General features: G+C 49.2%; 1 protein-coding gene across 1 annotated transcript in view; it reads left to right on the plus strand.

The window, feature by feature from the left end:
- The first annotated feature begins 1,443 nt into the window (after window positions 1–1,443).
- LOC117212312 (protein dachsous) overlaps window positions 1,444–19,611 on the plus strand; it is a 213,225-nt gene continuing 195,057 nt past the window's right edge. Inside the window, exon 1 of the mRNA XM_033457011.1 lies at window positions 1,444–3,254. Coding sequence (XP_033312902.1) covers window positions 1,560–3,254 — 1,695 coding nt within the window. The 5' untranslated portion in view covers window positions 1,444–1,559. The remainder of the gene's footprint in view (window positions 3,255–19,611) is intronic.

The raw sequence follows: 19,611 nt of genomic DNA on the forward strand, positions 1-19,611 counted from the left end.
CTCCGTTTGCTTCTTGCCGCTGCTCTTTCCGTTTGAATGTAAACCACACTCGAGACCATCTAAATTCGTCGCGAGTCCAGTGCATCGCGTTTTATCGATCGCGCAGCCGTGGGGACATTGATGACGAACGACCGGATCGCGAACACATAAAAACAGGAACCGGAGAGAGGGGTGTATCGAAGCGAAGATGGAGACTATCACGAGAGTGGTTCGGAGTAAACGTCCTACGATACGCGACGGGAAGGTCGTATCCAGCGTGTGTATTCGCAAGCTCGTCGTTTTAGCGCATCTTATAATCTTTTTTTCTCGTCGCGCGTGACGTCGATTATGGTTCGCGATTCGTGATTCGTGATTCGTCGTCCTCGTATAGGTTATAGTGTGTCGGGCGTGTGACAGTTTTTGCGGAAGGACCGTGACTGGTGCTGTTTTGCCACGAATACACAGCAGTGGTGGAAGTAAGAAGTAACAAGTTGGCGACGAAGAAGGAAGAGACTCGGCTCGTTCGTTGGACCGACTCGTTCTACATGGTCGTTAACGTGCGTGCGCAACGACGTTCGACGATTTCTCAAATCCGAAAGACAGAAGTGGAGGAAGACGACGACGAGGAAATCGGCGTATGGAATACGCGTCGAGGAAGATGAGACAACAAGGAGGAACAACGAGATTGCTGCTGGCATAAAAATCAATCCACGTAGCAAATCGTGATCGAGAAGGGTCAATTTTTGGTGGAAATTCGACAGAAGCTCAACGTAGAAAGAGAGAGAGAGAGAGAGAGAGAGAGAGAAAGAGAGAGGGAGTGAGAGAGACATGAAGGGCGTTCCAGACGCGAAACGATCGCACCGGGTTCGCGACCGGTCGTGTTGATCGTCGAGTTATCGGACGTGGATCTAACGCGAGGAATGTACGATATCTCGAGGCGAAGATATTCCAGCAAAGGTGAGGACAGCGCGGATACCACAGCCTGCTACAGAGAGAGGTAGAGAAAGGAAGGGAAGCGATAGGAAGGAGGAAAGAGGACGAAGAATAAAGGTGGAACGGGGTCGGATAAACTCGTATCTACCGAAGGAATTTCCACAAGGAGATATCGCGCGAGTCGTTACAAACGGCATGTTTATAATCTAGCGCAATCACCTTCGAAACGTTTGGCTTCGTTGGCAAGGATCGGGCAGGTTGTATCGGTTCTGTGGGATATAGGCGCGAACGCACAGTCGAACGTAATTCCTAGGAGTGCAAGTGTTTACGAGAGAAACGACCAGGGTAAACGTGATTGTGGTTGGTGGTGGTGCTGCTAGTGGGTGATTAATGTGTCGGTTGATCGCGTACTCGTGCTTTCTTCCGCCGGTTTTTTAACATCCGACCGTACGAGACGCGTGCGGACTGTCGACAAGAAACAGAGGAAGAGAGAGATTTCCTGGCCGTATGAAGAACATTTGGAGGTATCGATCGGTGCCGCGTCCTCTCACGATCCATTATTTAGGAATGAAAAGATCGAGATAATAGCCAAGGACGGCGGAGGCGAAGGTGGAGGCGGTGGCGGTGGCGGTTGTGGAGGCCCCAGGATGCGGCACCTGCTACTACTGTTCCTCGTCCTGGGAGCGACTGTTCTCGCCCCGGGCACACGGTCCGAACTCGTAAGATACTTGGAGGTTTCGGAGAACGCTCGACCAGGTACCAGGGTGGGTTTCATCGATGCCGACAGTCCACCGTACTTGATCGTGTCGGTTTCCGGGTCCGCGGTCGATTCGGACTTGATAGTGGATCACGCGACGGGCGAGATAAGGACAAAAGTGCCGTTGGATCGCGAAACCAGACCGTCCTACAGCTTGGTCGCTCTGCCGCAAAACATTCAAGTGGTGGTGAAGGTCCTCGACGAGAACGACAATGCGCCGACCTTTCCCGTCGATCACGTGGACGTCGAGTTTCCGGAGAATTCGCCTCGCGACGCGAAACGCGCCCTGCCGCCTGCCAAGGACCCCGATCTCGGCCAATACTCGACGCAACGCTACGAGATCGTCTCCGGAAATTACGCAGATGCGTTCAGGCTGTCCCAACATCGAGGTCGCGATGGCGTTCTCTACTTGGATCTGCAAAACTCCGGGTCGTTGGATCGCGAGGCTCGCTCTCGGTATCATCTGGTGATAGAGGCGTTGGATGGTGGCGCTCCGCCGCTTCGCTCGAGGCTACACGTGAACGTGACGGTACAGGACGTAAATGACAATCCGCCGATTTTCAATCAGACGAGGTACGTCGCCAGCATTGCGGAGAATGCGACCGTCGGGACGCCGGTACTCGCGGTGAACGCGACAGACAGCGATGCTGGTGACAACGGCCGCATAGAGTATTCGATTAATCGGCGACAATCGGATCGCGAGGAGATGTTTCGTATCGACCCAGAGACTGGCATGGTTTACGTGAACAAGGCGTTAGATTTCGAATCGAAGGAGCGACACGAGCTAGTGATCGTTGCTCGTGATCGCGGCGCCCAGCCTCTCGAGGCGAGCGCGTTTCTCTCGGTTCGCGTGACCGACGTGAACGACAATCAACCCGCTATTACTGTGATCTTCCTGTCGGATGATGCGACACCGAAAATCAGCGAGAGCGCCCAGCCGGGTGAATTCGTCGCTAGGATATCGGTCAGCGATCCGGATTCGAGGACCGAATATTCGAACGCTACCGTCACGTTGACCGGCGGCGAGGGACACTTTGGCCTGGCTACCAGAGACAACATTATATACCTGGTGGTGGTCGAGAGGCCGCTCGACCGTGAGGAAAAGCCCGTTTACGATCTCTCTGTGGAAGCGACCGACGCGGGAACACCTCCGTTGCGAGCCGTTCGAACTTTTCGTCTTGTCGTCACGGACGTGAACGACAACGCTCCGAAATTCGGCCGGGAAAGGTACGAAGCCCATCTGTTGGAGGCCTCGGAACCGGGTACTCCGGTTTTGAAGGTAACGGCCACGGATCTCGACGAAGGTGCCAACTCCGCCATCAAGTATTCTCTTCTCAATTCCACGTGGTTCGTTATCGACGAAACGTCCGGTTTGATATCAACGCGGACTCACGTTGACTGCGAAGCCGACCCTGCGCCGATTTTAATAGTGATCGCCACCGACTCGGGTCGTCCGCCGTTAAGTAGCAGCGCGACAGTGCGCGTTACCGTCCATGACCTCAACGACAACGAGCCCATCTTCGAGAAGCCGCTGTATAACGCGACCGTATCGGAGGATATGCCCGTTGGCTCCTGCTTTCTCAAGGTAAGACAATCCTCTTTGTTCGTTCGTTTGCACGAATCGCATCGCGTTACGTAACCTTCGGCGATATCGTAAGTACCGCCGTATATTTACTTACGTAGTATGCACCGTTGATCGTTCGGCAGGATAATTGATCTGTCATCGCGTCGACACCGATCGACGACGAATTCCTGCGCGAAACGTACCGCGCGAATCGATAGCGTCGAATGGCACAGCGTGTCTCTGATCGGTGAAAGCCACACGATTCCCAATAGGTTCGTGTGTTGTTTAATCGTTGCACAAATCGACTTTGCGTAAAGTTGCTTCTCGGCGCGAAGCTGCCACTATGTTGCAAAAGGTTTCTGGTAAATGTGCGAATCGGCCGAAAGGGCAGCGCGCGGCACTGGTCGCGCCGCGAGCCACGTATTCGCTTTACACTGGGAAACTCGTAATTGGAATCGCGTCGCGCATGAAAGGTTTTCTCCGTCGCCCTCTAGCAATTAGCAGGGAACCGTGTATATCGGATAGAAAATATTCTCGACGACACGCGATCGATCGATGTTCTTCGTTCGACGCTGCACGCTTGCGTGGGCGCTATCGTGATCGACGGTTCGCGGTTCCAAACTGTCGGACGATGGCACGGAACCGAAATAAACCCGCGTGCACGTTTATTGGCATGCGACGCGCGTTCTATTGTGCGTTTGCCACTGTGAGCCACACAAAGAATATGCGTACCAGCACGACGAGGAAACGTGAGAAGATGAATGAGAAAAGGCTAGCGTATTGTACGAATATCGAGAGGGAGCTGGAAAAGTACGCGTTGCTCGACGATCCTAGTAGCGGCTAGTAGCAGCTAGTAGTGGCTGCTGGCAATGGCGAACGCTCGAAGAACACACGTGCCAGGGACGCGTTCCACTTGCGCAGGGAAACCTGTTGCGAGAGTTTTCTTTGTGGCAGCGGCGAGATGCTCTTCCCCGAAGCGGTGTTAGGCCAAGAACAAGTTGCTCTCGACACCGAGGTTGCTTTACGAGCAGAGCGTCTTCGCGATCGGTATACCTGCACGGTGTGCAATTACCGATCTTCGAAGCTGGCGTAACACGCGTGCGCGCTCCAAACAACCGAGAAACGATCCCGTTCTAGACCCTCGATGCAGGCAAACTAGCTCGGGCTATCGGGCATTCGCGAGGTGCGAGCTCGTCGTGCATTTCTGAAATTTAAGACGAATCGACGACGTGCCGTGGCCACGAAACGGATTACGCGCTTGGTCGCTCACGAGAGGTCGAGGGCGGGCACGGACGCGAGCGCACGCCTTATCTGTTGACCCTTTTTAAGGACGATCGTCTTACATTTGTCGTAATCGTTGACAGTAATACTATATCTATATTTTCGTTCGCTTAAGATAACGAAATTGTTACGCGCTTCTGCGGTTTGTCTAACCAAGGATCGCTGCAGATAACCGAGCCATTCTTTCCACTCGATCGAAATCTCCTACGTTCTACAGCAAATTTTACGCGTCAAACACCGAACGTGACGACTCTTTACGCGATAAACGCGGGCGATCGCATTTGCAACGCTTCGAGATTCGCAAGACCGCGGCGAGATAATCGTTACCGGTGCCGCTGTTGGTGCTGCGACGAAGCGTCTGTCGTTCATAACGTTCATGATCCGTGTTGGTCGTGTGGATACGAGAAACACGAACGACAGAGAAACGGAGGAATGGGAGCGATAAAGAAGGGCAGGAAGCTACGGCATTGCGGCGACAAGGGAAGAGAAAGGGAATAAAAAGAGGAGAAAAATCCTTCCCTCGATCTCCTCCCTCTCACAAGCGACTGTCCATCTGACTGAGCGAAACTAGTGCCTTCTTTTTTCTTCAATTGGATTGTCATCCGCATTCGAGGGGGAAGCGGTGAATGCTCGTGCCGGTGTGCACCAAATGCCGAATGCCGATGGAAATTGAGAGGAATAAACTACTACGTTTTTCAATTGGGTGGTAGACCGCGTGTACACTACTGCACAGTGTACACGGACGTATTCGGTAGGCGGCCGGATACACGTGCACGCACCGCGACCCAATCTCAACGTCTGCTCCAAACTTTCGTACGATATATATTTTATCGGTGTTTCGTTGCCTAGTTCAATGATGATTTATAATTGTTGCCCGCTCAACTGTAATTATTATAATTATAGATTTTTCGTCGGCCTCTCCCACCCGTCTTTCGAACCCGAACCGGCCGCTTCTTTTCGCTCCATCCCCTTTCGTACCAGCTCCACCCCTTTGGTTCTTCGCCTTCTTTTCTCTCGTTTGTTCCTTCTCGTAACCTCGCATGTTTCACCTTTCCTCTCTATCCGATGTTTGTCTTGTTTCTCTACTCGGTTCGAACAGCGAGGAGAGACCAGACATACATACATACATACATACATACATATGTATATGCGTATGTACGTTCTCCCTATGTAACTCGAAAACGGGTTTCGAAAGAACCCCACCGATGCCGCGAATCGAATCCATTCGCGTTTCCCACACGCAATTCACCCCTTTCCGTTCGTCTTCCCCAACGGAGAGAGGAACGATTCTCCTCTCTCCGTTTAAATTGTCTCGATACTATTAGCGCCCCGCTAAGATTCTGAACTGTTGGATTCCACCGTATCGGTTCGGCGAGCTTGGCCCTTTCTCCGCTTGCGTTTGCACGCGCGTAAATAGGCGCTACGCTCGTATGAGAGACCGTGCGCGTTCGTGCGCGAAACTATTCGCATCCATCGGCCGAGTATCCGTCTTTCTATACTACGTGGCAGGTCACGGGTCCGATTCATCTTCCTGCAAGCCTTCCATTATCCGTCCTAACTGGCAACCGAGGATCATTAAACCGCGGATCCTTTTGTCCGACTTTGAGTCCAGCCTTTTTTTTCAAGGACGGACGAGAAGGGAAATACTGGTCAGCAGGATTATACCGTTGTACCGCGTTTCGATATTTTTCGTGGGCGAGAGAGAGCCACGCGACTTGGAGGATCGATGGGTGAACGGAAACGGCACGACTGGTCTGTAAAGGGGAAGTTAGGATAGGGCGATCGGGAAGATGGCCAAGTTGCATCGGCGGATGGATCGCGTTTCTAGAGGTAAAAGATGCGCGCACGACGACGGTGCATCGGTCAGCCGGTATACATCGTGTATCGCGGTACAAAGTGATGACCGTAATGACTCTAACCACCGTCTGACATCTGGCATTAGGCACTCGAGCTTTCGAGTGGCAACGCCCGCAGCAATTGTTGCCGTTTACGACTGCCGTGCACGCTCTCCTCTGTCTCCTTCTCTTCTTTTCACTTCTCTTCTCTTCTCTTTTCTTCGCCTCAGAATGTTTCGCGTTTGCGTCCGCGCCCGCGCACTCCATCGTCCTCGTCCGCCGGCTCTTCTCGCTCTTTCCTCGTCTCTCTGTCCGACGTCGTCGTCTTTCTTCTTGTTTCTCTGGCCGCGCTCTGCTCGCTCGTCCGCTCTCGATCCTACGCGCTATAGACCGCATTCCCGAGTGCAACGACGAGGCAGAGATATATGTATATGCATTCGCGTGCACCGGTCGGTGCAGCCACCGCGCGCGGCTGCTCTCGCTCTCGCATCGCGCTACATTGCGATCGCGGTTCTATACTCCGAGCGCTTCTACTTCGCCGCGCTATGAACAACCACACGGTTCTTCTCTTTTGCTCCTTTTATTCCTCGTCGTTTAGGATTGTATCCAATCATAAGCGTGCTTCTTCCTTTTTCTCGCTTTTTTAATTGCCGTTTCACTGGCCGAAGCGACGCCGCGCCGCGCCGTGGACGCCATGCACGAGAACGTTTCCCCTTGATCTACGCTATACGAATCTGGCGTCACGCGTACTCGCGACTAGCAAATACGCTGGATATCTTTCCGCCATCGTTCGTCCCTCGTCACGCATTTTCTTCGCTTTCGATTTTTGTTCCATCTCGCGACTCGTGAAATTGCGTAACCGGCGCGTAATTGTGCCACCAAGGTTTTCTCTGCATGCCATTCTTCGACTCCGTTTCTGGAATAATAGAGATCGGAGTCGTCGAGAAAATGCTTTACCTCTCACCGAATGAAAACACGATGGTTAGCTTCGCGGATCGCGTAGCTTCAGGACGTTAGAAAGTCGTCGGCGTGGTAACGAGCGAGAATCTATGCGGAGGACGAGATCGGGAATCGATCGGGAAGAAGAACGGGAATCGTGGGTAATCGTGTGACAATGGGAAACGAGATCGCTAGGACATCGTACGAGGAATCGTAGTTATTTTCTCGTAGCTGCGAATGGAACGAGCTCGGAGAAACGAGCATGTTGGTTATCAAGTTTCTCGTATGTTCCTGGATTACTCAACGTTCTCTTCCTCTGTTAGTGGGTGGTGAGCTACGAGACGATCGCGCGCGACCGTTTGTCCTCGCGGTTTCCATCGAGCAAACAGATTCTCGCAGGAGCTGCCTTACGGTGTTTTGTAGCTTAACAAGAACGGCTACAAAGTGCAAGTCGCATACCGATGAATACGATGACGAATTCCCCATCGCGAGTCTGCATCGGCTTCTCCGTATGTACGTATGTATGTGTGTATGTGTGTATGTATGTACCATGCACGTGCCCTTTGATACTCTAGTTGCTCGTGTGTTTTTTCGATCGTAGGACATCGTACGTTGCTCAGAGGTAAAATCGTCGCCTTGTTCGTTTTCAGATTCCTCAAATGCGATCTTGTCAGCGTTGTTTACCCACGCGATTTATCGGATACGACACCACTGTTTTTACCGTCGACGTATCTTCCTTATCTCTCTTTCGGTGGATATCGCGCATCGCGTAAGCGTCTCGCAACTTTTCATCGATTCGAGGATTTTCGCCAAACTGATCTGTTACTTGCGTTTTCACGCGTTTCTCGAAGTCTCTACAGGACGACGCGATAATACGGCGCGATACCTGTTGTAACGTTCAACCGGCTAAAAATGATTCAATAAGACGCTATCGCGTGGCGTTTTACAGTCGCGAGAAATGTTGCTTTCTCCGACGATGACTGGTTTTTCCCTCGGAACTATCGTGCTCGATGGAGGTGGTACGCGTTGGTTCGTGGCGCATAACTGCACACGCAGCTTTTGATTGTCGATTCAGAGAGCGATATCGGCGACGACGATTCTGTACCTTGGATTTCGTGCTGCATGCCAAAGCGTGTACGGCGAACATACAACTTTGCTGAGCGTAGAAGGAACGGCTGATTGAACTTTACTCGGGGATCGTTATCATAATTTTTTTCTTTTAAAACTCCTCTGAATGTCTTCGCGCGGAGCCACGAACGTTGCATTGCGAAATTTTTCCTTTTTTCCACGTGCGATTACGATTTGTCGACCGGTCGAATTTTCGTGATCCCCGCGTTCCAACGAGAAATCCGATCGATCGGTCGGCCTCGATCGGAAAGCCGCAGGCTGTCGGTCACGTTTCTTCCACGATTAACGAAACGATGGAGAAACGAGCACGAGACGAAAGGGAAGTCGAGTATAAGTGCGTATATACTTGTAGGTATATGCATCAAGGCGTCCGGAGAGAAAGCGAACGCTCGGTAGGCAGATCGGTGCCAGCTATAAGCCAGGTAACCAAACGTGAAAAAGGGGAAGGAGGGGAGGGGGACGAGCGTGCGAGCCGCACTTTCCAATGCACTTGGTGCGACCGTTGCACCGGGAAAGTGCACACGCGCTCGACTCACTGTTCAGAGATGGAGACGGAGAGACAACTCGTTCACGCGACTGCCAGCAACATTGGAAAAGTGTGCGTATGCATGCTATACACGTTTCTTTCACGAGGCGACAGTTTTCTCTGTGCGATAGAATCGTGCTAGCTTGTGTGCTAGTCGATCGATGTTAACCTATAAAGTTAGCGAATTATACGTGGAATGTCATGACAGGGGTAAAAACGATGTTTAATTGATCTTGGTTTAAATTTACCATTGATGGGTGATAGAACGCGTAATTTTACTCGCAAGTATGCCTGTCCTAGATATTTTCTTCGTTGGATCGGCGTCTCGCGTTTAAAGTCGAATGCATCGCGAAGGAAAAGGTAGAAAAGCTGCCGCGGTTAAAAGGCACTAGGTTTCGTGGACAGAGTCGCAGGGTACGAAGGATTAACGAGTCGAGACTGTAGATAAGCGGTCGCTTGATAATTCTTCCGTGTTTGAAAAGGCTTGAGAAAATTCGTAGGAAAGCGAGAGCGTAAATTGGCGGCGGAGGAGGCAGTCGGTGAGATAGGCCGAGTGACGACCTCGATTGACCCGCCGATCCGTCACGGTTCTCCTGCTGAACGGGAGAGTGGCTCGCACAATTAGCCGGGTAAGGTGCAACATCGAAGGATCGTGCGTCACGTGGAAGGTAATGTCGGGCTAATGCAGCAGCAACTACGCGTTCGATAGGTTGTTGGTGGTTGGTTGGTTGGTTGGTTGGTTCTTTGGTCGATTCGTTGGTACGCTGGTTCGTTTGTTCGTTCGATGGTTCGCTTCTTGGAGCGTGTAGCTGCGCGAAATAATACACACGAGACACGCGTGTTTCGCTAATGGATTCTCCTGGCCTGAGGCCGATTCGTTTTCGTCGCGTCATCCCTACGCGGAATTTGATTAATTACGACCGCACGACCGGCCCGGTAATTACTTTCCGATAGGATCCGCGCCTCTCTTCTCACTCTGCACCAATCATCTCTCTTGCCGCCTTCCTTGCCTCCTTCTTCTCCGACTTTTTTAATCATCGCTTCCCTTCCACGGAAATTCGTCGTTACGCCGTTCCATCGATACGATCTTCGATAACTCGCCTTATCGATTCTTTCGAACGACGTCCGGATACAGAGCCGACGCGAAAAAGGTTCACGTACGCGACGGACACGCCAAAACCCTGGGAAATTCTCTGAATGTAACCCAAGTATCCACTTATCTGGTAGATATTTCATACGAGCGACGCGACGATCGATTTTTCGCCATATCACGATCGAACTTCGACATCGTTCGTTCTTGTAGCCGCGTCATTTTGTCCAAAACGGACAAACGTTTCCGCGTGTTAACGTCGGAGCGAGCGGTTCATTTTATTAGATTCTATAAGTCTAAGGAGCAGCTGACAAGTTAATTGTTTATTAATTCACATTCGCGTCCGGCATGAATGCGCCGTTGGTTATGCGAAAACAGGTCTGTATCGGTCTGCCGGCTACCGAGTGAATACGCATGAAACTTTTTATTTTCTCGCCAGACGTTGGTGTCGAGTCGCGAATTCTTCGCTTTATCGGCGTACGCGTAATGGCTTATGAATTTACTTTCACGCTGGATAATTATAGCGTAACGTGTCTACTACGTTTCCTGGAATCGTTTGTACTATGTATCTACTTCGAGATCGAGTCTCTGTTACTTGTAATATATGATCGATTTGCCAGCCTTTCCCTTCCGTACGCGAGTATCTTCTCATTCGCGTTTACTACACCACGCGATTTGCCTCCTTTCTTGCGTAAAATAGCTAGCAGCAATTCGACGTTATTCAAAATCGCGTCATTCGTGACCACTGTATCGCGTACATACTTGGAATAGTCGTAAGAAAAATGGTCACAAATATAACTACGCTATAAATGTTATTTCTTTATCCACTCTAAGCAGTTTTAAGGACCCAGACATTATCTTTACATCTAATTTGACATTTATGGCACATTATAAGAGTATTAATCTCCCGTGATTATAAATCTTTCAATCTTATTTATAGTGTTTCCGAATATTTTTGCGGATCTATACTCTACTCTAGACTTCATACTGTCAACTGGTCAGACCGATTTTAAAATATGCTTGTCTCATTTGATCTCGCCGTTGTTGTTTTTCGCACATAAATGACGTAGAAAAAATTCCAGCAGAAATTCTTTAGACTAACGGCCAGACATGATGTTAGACCTATGCCGTTATTCTTTCATAAGAGTGGCGAAATTCTCAATAACTTGAACTATCGACTCTTAGCAAAAAGAGAGTAATATTTGAATTCGAAAATTCGACTGAGTAAAATAGTCAAGTAACATTATTTCCCGTTCTAATATCATTCGACAGTTCTCTCTTAATGCTCCTTTAGAATGTTTTGGAAATAATAATTTGTTCCACACTAATCAACATCGTACAACTCGTACTTAATTTAATTGTTTTAATCGTATGCTAGATGGTATCGACTCGTTTCATGCAAAGATAGATCTATTTAGGCAAACCTTAAACACTGAAAACTGCCTGAAACACTCGCTGGAACGTATACTTTAACTTATTTTTATTCTTATATCTCATATATATATATGTGTTAATACCTTTCCCTACTTTATTATCTTATGTGCCAAACGGCTTATTTTATTTCCCGTATGAATAATATAAAATGATATAAAATATTCGTTGTTCATTCTCACGCGTTGAATCGTACGCTGTGTAAGTACATGCAACGTGGCCATTCACTTGGATTCGAGCAGATTCGATTAAAGCAGCGGGGAGCGAAGCGTCGTATTAGCGGACAACGGCATATAGGCGCATGTATTAACGGATTTTGTCGATCATACCCGCGGTAGATGTAAGAAGCTTTGCAGCCGATGAAAAGGGTAATCCAGGAACTCGGTATGGCTAATTTATAAGCGCCTAAGGCGTTCTGATTATGTCGTTAGTAGCCCGATAGAACAACCAGAATACCGTGACCACTTTGAACGATTCAAATCGCTGGGTAGGCGAACCAAGTGCAAACGAGGACAACGCGCAGCTCCGGAGGTACACTTTTAATTAGAACGATTACCAATCAACGAGATACCGTGCGAGCATTCGCAGTCTCGATTCGAGCCTGACGATACACCGATCGTCCTGGATCGGCTAACTAGAAACATCGGGAGCCGGTTTTTTTTCGTTTCTTGGCAAATTTATATTCGCTCGATAACGAATAACCGGTGAATTATCGATCACGTAACGCGCGTCCCAGTCGTATTTATGTGTACATGTGTGTGTGTGTGTGTGTGTTGTAATTGGTTTGCCGTAATAAATTTAACAGTCAGATAAATTTCCGAGTGAGGAGAACGAAGAGCAGCAGACTTAATGTTAGTCGAGCCAGTCGTCGCCGATCTCTGCTGCTCGCGAATCAATCACCAGGATGCGTCTTGGTTCGAGTCGCGATATTCCGCGCCGCTGTTCGAACGTTGTCTCGAAAAGACGAAAACCGAGGGAGTTTCGTCCGACGAGCTCGTTGGAGAGAGGGTGCGAGAAAGGTGCGAGAGGGTGCGTTGATAATCGGTTGTTCTCTGTCTCGGTAAACAAAAACGAGCAACTAATCGGCGATGAAACGAATGCCAGGGGCGAGGTCGACTTTTAATTAAGTGGACGTTCAATCAACGGCCGCCTATATACCGTTGACCGCTTACTCTTAGCGAACCGATGCATTTCCGCGTTCCCCGGCCACTGCAGGCATTGGAGGTTTCCGCTCCGGAGAAAGAGAGATATCGTCGAAAAGTTATCATGGAGGTCAGTCCACTCGATCGCGTTCATCCTTAGGTGCGCTCGATCGAACGAGTTCCTCCCCTGTCCGTTCGTCTGTCCGATTTCATTCCGCTTACTCGTTTTCCTTTCTCTTCTTATCGACCGGCGATCTACCACGAAAGCTGGTAATGTCGAACAAGGTAACGATCGATTAGCCACCTGCTTCTAATTAATTCGGTAAAATCGAAGTGCCGCGTCGCGTTATTACGTTGCATCATCCTTGGATCTCTCTCTCTCTCTCTCTTTCTTGCTCTCTGTAATTGAACGGTTCAGCGGTCTGAGCCGAACAGAAAGAAAAATATGGTAGGCCCAGCGGTAGCTAATTCAACGCTTTTGCCCTCTCGTTCTACGTTATTTCATAGGTCGCGTTCGTTCCTTTTCTTTTCCCTTTCTTCCTCTTTTCTCACCGTCCGGCTATCTACTGCGATCGTTCCAGTTAAGCAGTATAAAAATATGGAATTGCGATATTTATCGCTGTTATTGAAAATGCGTAACTCGTCATTATCGAGATAACGAAGTTCGACCTTCGCATTTTGGATCGTCGCCTTTCTACGAATCATGGGATTTATCGTGAGATAACTTTCGAGTCGGTCTTTGGTCATAATATAAAAAACATTTTATATGGTTGCGTAAGGGGTCAATTCGGATATTATCGTCGAGCGGGTCGTTTGAACGACCTTGCTGCGTCCCTGAAAGAATTTTCGACTTGCATAACTATGTAGCTCTGATCCATTCGCCGGATGAGAAACCACGCGCGCGCGCGCGCGATGCTGTAATACGTTTGAATAGAAGGAAGAGTCGATGGATCGGCGAGGAGGAGAAGCGGAAAGAGGAGGGAAGTGCAGTAGAAAAGAGAATAAAAGAAAGTGGTATGGAGAGAAAGATACGTCGTGAGGGGCATCAGACTAACAGCAGGTGGTTGGTTAGCTTATATACCTTCCCGGGAATCGGTTTAATCTACACACGCACACTCTCGTATCTGCCACGATCTGTTAGCTTCTCGTAGGCGAAGTTGCGATAGTTGCGCACAATGTAAATGGCATTCGTATCTTTGGAATAAGCACGCGCGCTATTACAATTGGAAGGACGTGGCTCGAAAGCGTGTTACACGTAATACGACATTCTTGTGATTTATAAGGTGCGCGCGTGGCTTATATGCGTCATGAGCTACGATCGCATCGCGGCTGCATCGCTCAAACGCCGAATACCTGCGGTTCGTTGAAATCTAATGAAAAATACGAAAAATGTTGGAAGCAAGTGTATGATTTTCGATTCGGCCGATCGGAAACATCGGGAAAGTATGATCCCGATGCGGGGCGAACGAACGCTTAGAACCAGGAAGTTTTCAAAGTGATCCGACAGTGGATGCTGCCGGCCGTAATATTGGCAACGTGAATACAGTTTCTGCAAGAGGTCGGAATGCAACTGGCGATGTTCGCGGCATTCTCTCTCTTCCCATGGCTTCCTTGATTTTAGGCATGTATCGCGAGCCATCTCTCTCCGCTATTCTTCGATGCTTTCCTGTTACGCCTGTCTGAACATTATCTTGATACGCGCGGGATACCGTTTACCGTTTCGAGAGAATCGAAGGATTAGCCAGCCAATTTTCAGACATAGTTCCGTGCTGCCGTCGTTGCGTCGTACTTTCCCTCTTTGTCTTCGTCCGTCCCTTTGCTCCCTTTGTTCGACACGAGGAATTTTATGGTGAAGGAACAAGCTCGGCAAAATCTTTGGAGAAGAAGGGATCGAGGGACCACCTGTCGCTCGATGTACACTTTGTAGCGGACTTGGTTCACGATGTCCGCGCGTGTACGTCACCTCCTTTGAGTATGTATCCGTGCGTGCGTATATATTGAACACCATATACGTCACGCATAATATTCGCGGTTCGATCAAACTTGACGCGCGTCAGTATTTGTAAACCGGTAAGACGGGTAAGCAACTGGTAGTACCCCTTTCGAAACGATATTTTTATTTAAATAGTTTTCAATAATACGTCGCGAGTAGTGTCGCGTGTGCGCGCGTAACGGCACGCGATTCGGTATTCTCGGTATGTTGAAAAAACCCTTTCGAGGAAACTAGAACCCGTGGAATGGGGCTGGATCGTCAGTTGTTATTAAAATATTTTTCTCCGAAACATCCGCGCGAACGCGCCGCTTTCTCTAGGATCGTTGCTCCTTCTCGATTATATCTCGGATCGATGGCCTTAAGTCACACGCTTCTCGTGGCGGGGAGCAACCAACAGCCAACAACAGTCATTGTGTGGTCAAGGTGTAACTCGACCCTCCGTTACTCGGACACAGTCCTCTGAAACGAGTGGTCAGAAGTAGATTGCCTTAGAGCTGCTGCACAGCTTCTTTCCTTCGAAATTCCTGGAAAAATTCGGAATTACTCGCTCGGAAGAATCTTCCTGTACATAAATCGTTACGGTGTCAGAGCGTATTTACGTATCCCGTGTGTGGATTTGTCCCGTTATAGGAGATCGGTCAATGCCACTATCCACCGATAATATGTAGTAATTCTAATTATTACATGTATATACTAATTACAGTAGTAGCAAGGCGTTTCGTTTTTCACGTAGTTGGCAAAACTTCGATGAAAGATTGCAGGGACGCTGGAATTTCGAAAGGATTCCGAACGCGCGATTCCGTCTCGTAGTCGTTGAGCGCGTTCTTGTCGTCGATTCTCGATTGCCGATGCGAGAGGCGAGAGTGTGCGTCGCGTGAATGAAGCAGCTACGCGCATACCGTTTCCAACTCGTGTAACCCGAACTGAAAGTCACTCGGCCTGTCCACCTTTCTCTCCTTGTCTCTTTCCCGCTCGTTGCATCGCGCGTACGGCCTCCAATGTGAACAACACCGCCGCCGTACTGCCGCCGACGCCCCGTAACCAAATGCTGACGAAAGGAATACTTCATTATGGCACGTGTTTCTTCGAATTCGTGCCTCTCCGACCTGGCTTTTTTCAAAATTCTTATCGCTTCCGAACTTACGCGTTAATTTTCCCGTAAAGAACATCGCTGAAAACGAGACAACCGAGATAATCTTCCGTGAAAAAAAAGCGTACCGAACGATACCGGTGATAGGGGAAAATAAATATTCTGGTGCACGCACCTTCGAATTCGTCTGGCGAAAATTCGGCCGTGTGAGATAAAAACGAGATTCCATTTTTTCACGTCGCCAGGCTTCAAAATTTGATTACACGCTTTTGACGTTATAATACTTTGCGGTATATAAAACCGTGCGATGTAAAAGCTGCTCGATAAAAGTGAAACGTTAACCCGAAATTATGGGGGGAGATACGAGAATTAAAAACGGTGTTGACATTGAAGTATGAATTATTAATACTCAGCGGTAGCTCGACCGACTAAGTTAGCGGTCGTTTTCGATCTTCTTGTCCCTTTACGTTCCCTTCTCATACGGCTCTAAGAAGCTGCGAACTGCGGTTACTCGCGTTAATAGAAATCATCCGTCATCGATCAAGTCAACGAGCAAGCGAAAGTACAGGGAAAAGCAAACGCATCCGCGAATTTCCCTGATCGATTCTTTCCTCTCGCGTTAACGACGCGATGCGGCGAGAGACACTAAGCTCCGAGAGACTGCGATTTCGAGGAGATTGGAGGAGAAATTGGAAAGTTTTTGACGGGGTACGTTGGAGGATACTCGAAGCACGCTTCAGGAGCGTAGCGCTAGTGATCAGGGACGAGTGCGTGGGTAAGAATACCGTGACATCGGTTGGCGAACGTGCGGGGGACCCCGCGTTGTCGAGAGAGGCCCGCATTCGTTCTCCAGACCCGAGGAATACGTTGGAAATGCCGAGGATTCGCTATCAGATATTCGTTACTCACATCGGCCCCCCTATCGCCCTCCTCGCCCCTTCTCTTTTCCTCCCTTTCTCTCTAACCCGTCCGACATCGGGATTTTCTCCTTTACGATCCGCACATGTGTTTCGTTTGTACACGGCATGTAACATATGGGCCCCGTGTTATTTATCATACAGTCTTAGCCGCCGATCCCGAATGGGATGTACGCTGCATTCAACAGGCCGTCCGCTTACCACGCTCTGCCTAATCGCGTTAATTTTACCGCAGCCACATAAATTATCCCGCGAGGGTCCGAGCTATACGAATTATTGTTTTATTCTCCTCGCACGCTCGACTTTCGTTCCTCCTTTCTCTGGTGACCGTGAGCTACTCGATCGCGTCTCTGCGCTTTTTTCTCTCTACGTTACACACCTCCTATCTTTTCACGCTCTCCAACGAGACGTCGCGTTACTCAAGCGATGTTAATATTCAAGAGAATTGCTTGGATTTTCTCGTTTTGCACGAATCTCGGACCGAACCGAACCCTAGGCGTAGACGCAGCTGCGTTCGCGGGAACGTTTTAGTCTCGAGGGCGAGGTAACCATAGCGCTACGAGCTATCCATCCCAGCTTGCGCCATTCTTTTCGTTCCGAAAAACCATAGCCGTGAATAATGTCGATGAGGACCGTGCGGTGGGAATCTAATGGACGAATAGACGAAGAAGAGAAAGAGGCGAAGAAAGAGGAGGACACGGTGGATCGGAAAAAGAGAGAACGCCGGTCGACTGCCCATATTCCATTCCGTGGAGCGCGGCGCGGAGTGGCGCGACGTGCCACTGCGGACGGTCGAGTCAACTTTTTGCGGCTGCATTTCACTTGCACTTGCCCAAACTCATTTGTCAGCGGTACCGAATTTATCCACCGCCAGCTCCGCTGTGCATCTCTTGGCATACCGTGTCGCTCGATCTAAATCGCAAGAGTGTATTTTCTAGAAGACAAGGATTTTATGCTTGTTTGCTTTGATCCTTTCATCCGAAGCAGGCTGACTTAGGTTCTCGTGCCGAGACGCGTACCGCGCGTTCCCGAGATTCTACGAAGGTTCTTTGACTCCGGTACGAATGGTTGACTTTCTTAGTTTGACTGCTGCGGCCAAAAAAGGTAAGATTTTTGTTCGGGGAAAAAGCGACAGACCTACGGAAATTATCTTCGAATTTTACGACCTGCTCTGGCTATTTCAACTGGTCGGACCAAAAAGCGAAGGTGTCAAGGAATGTCGGCTATTTAAGGTCAGTGAAATCCACTTTAACGAACGACCCAAGCGCCATGTGGTCGTCGTCGTCGCTGACATTAAAGCAATTAAAACTTGGGAGGCAACCATCGGGCACGTCCTTGTTCGCGTGCAACGCTTTTCAAGGAGAACGACGCGAAAACTGGAATACACTGGAAAAGAGAAGCAAAGGTCTTGACGTGTCATCGGAGGAAATTAAGTTAATTTTACGTACGCTGCGGCCCTTGTGACTTTTTGCACCCACGCTCGTTTTGCATCGCGCGCTGCTGTTCGTTTGCCGACGCAACGCATAATAATGATCTTGATAGTGAGTCATGAGAAATTCGAAAGACCTGCGCACAGTCGCTTGCAACTTGATTATTCTTCGGTTGCGAAGTGACCCGCCGAAACTCTTTCGCCGCTCGAACTTTGCTCGCTTATCGTGCGAAGACGGATAAAGAAAGTTCCAAGAAATCGCAACGATCTTTTTCTCTTTTCGTGCTCGTACGTCGAACGATCGAACGTGGAGAAGCAAAGTTTCCTATCTATCGGTAACTTTGCTCCGTGTGCATTACCTAAGACCATAGTCTTTCCTGTCGACACTCCCCTTGCCCCTTCTTTCCTTTTGCGACTCGACGAATTAATTTAACCTCGACAGGTCGTCGATTTTTATTTGTTCTATCTGATTCTTCGCCTCTCGCCTCCTCAGCCGACTCCCATTTTTCTTCGCCATTGCCCTTTTTTCTCGCTTACTACCTTGCCTGATCTGCCTTTCTTCCCAAACTGACCTGCGATAAGTTGAATTTCGGCCGACGAAACATCGAGACGAGGGATAGGCGCGACCGATCCGAGAACAAGGCACGAATAAACATTGAAACCGGGATACCGAACCAGAGTCAGAGAGGCACGCGCATCGAAAGGGAAGAGCGACGGAAACGGAGAAAGATGTAAAAGCGAATTTCGTACTAAACACGAAGAGCTAAGCCTGCTTCGAACGTGAAAAAGAGAGTAACGTTTTCGATTTCGTTTCCTTTAAAGGAACACGTCGGTTTTATTAGCTCCTTGGCTCAAAGAAACTCCCAAGAGTGAAAGGTAGTCGCGTTCTTCCTGCGTCTTCGTACCGATGCATTTTAACTAACGAGAACATCTCCTTCGCTTCTTTCTTCGTCCGTTTCTAGTCGATGCGCGACGCGGATAGCAGTAACCCATCGCTACTTTTGAAATAAAGCGAAATAAAGTGGCGACAAATTGATCTTTCGCTTGGCCGGACGGTTAGGTGCGTTTTTGGGAAAGAGACGAGGCTCGAACCGATTCGAAAAGATTCTTGGATTTTTTCAATAGTGGCGCTGGTACGATTTTGCCGAGAAACCGGTGAACCGAAGCGCGGGCAACTTTCGTGTAGATGTAATAACCTGCAAAGTGCACTCGCCGCTCGGTTAAACGAAGAACGAACCTTCGCTCGCTGCTTGGTTACGAAACGACGAAGTCAAGGGAAGAGAAAAGGCGCTCCGCCTTTTAAGGAGAACCGCCTGGCCCAATCCAGACTTCTGTTCTTCGTTTCTCTATATTTCTTTTTCCCCTCCTGTCCTCTTTCCTCTTTCGCCCAAAATTTGACGTCGATTCGTCGTGAGACGATATCTTCCTGGCCGGCCGTTGCTCGATATCCCGACGATGATAATTTCGAAAGCACGCAAGGAGATGCGTCAAGGCGATTTTCATAGAATTAGAAAGGATTTCTCGTAACATTTGATATAATGGAGCAGAGCTTCTGTTTACGTTTTAAGCGAGCCACG

Source organism: Bombus bifarius, unplaced genomic scaffold (assembly GCF_011952205.1).
Source record: "Bombus bifarius isolate JDL3187 unplaced genomic scaffold, Bbif_JDL3187 scf7180000008288, whole genome shotgun sequence".
In the NCBI taxonomy this organism is placed as follows: domain Eukaryota; kingdom Metazoa; phylum Arthropoda; class Insecta; order Hymenoptera; family Apidae; genus Bombus; species Bombus bifarius.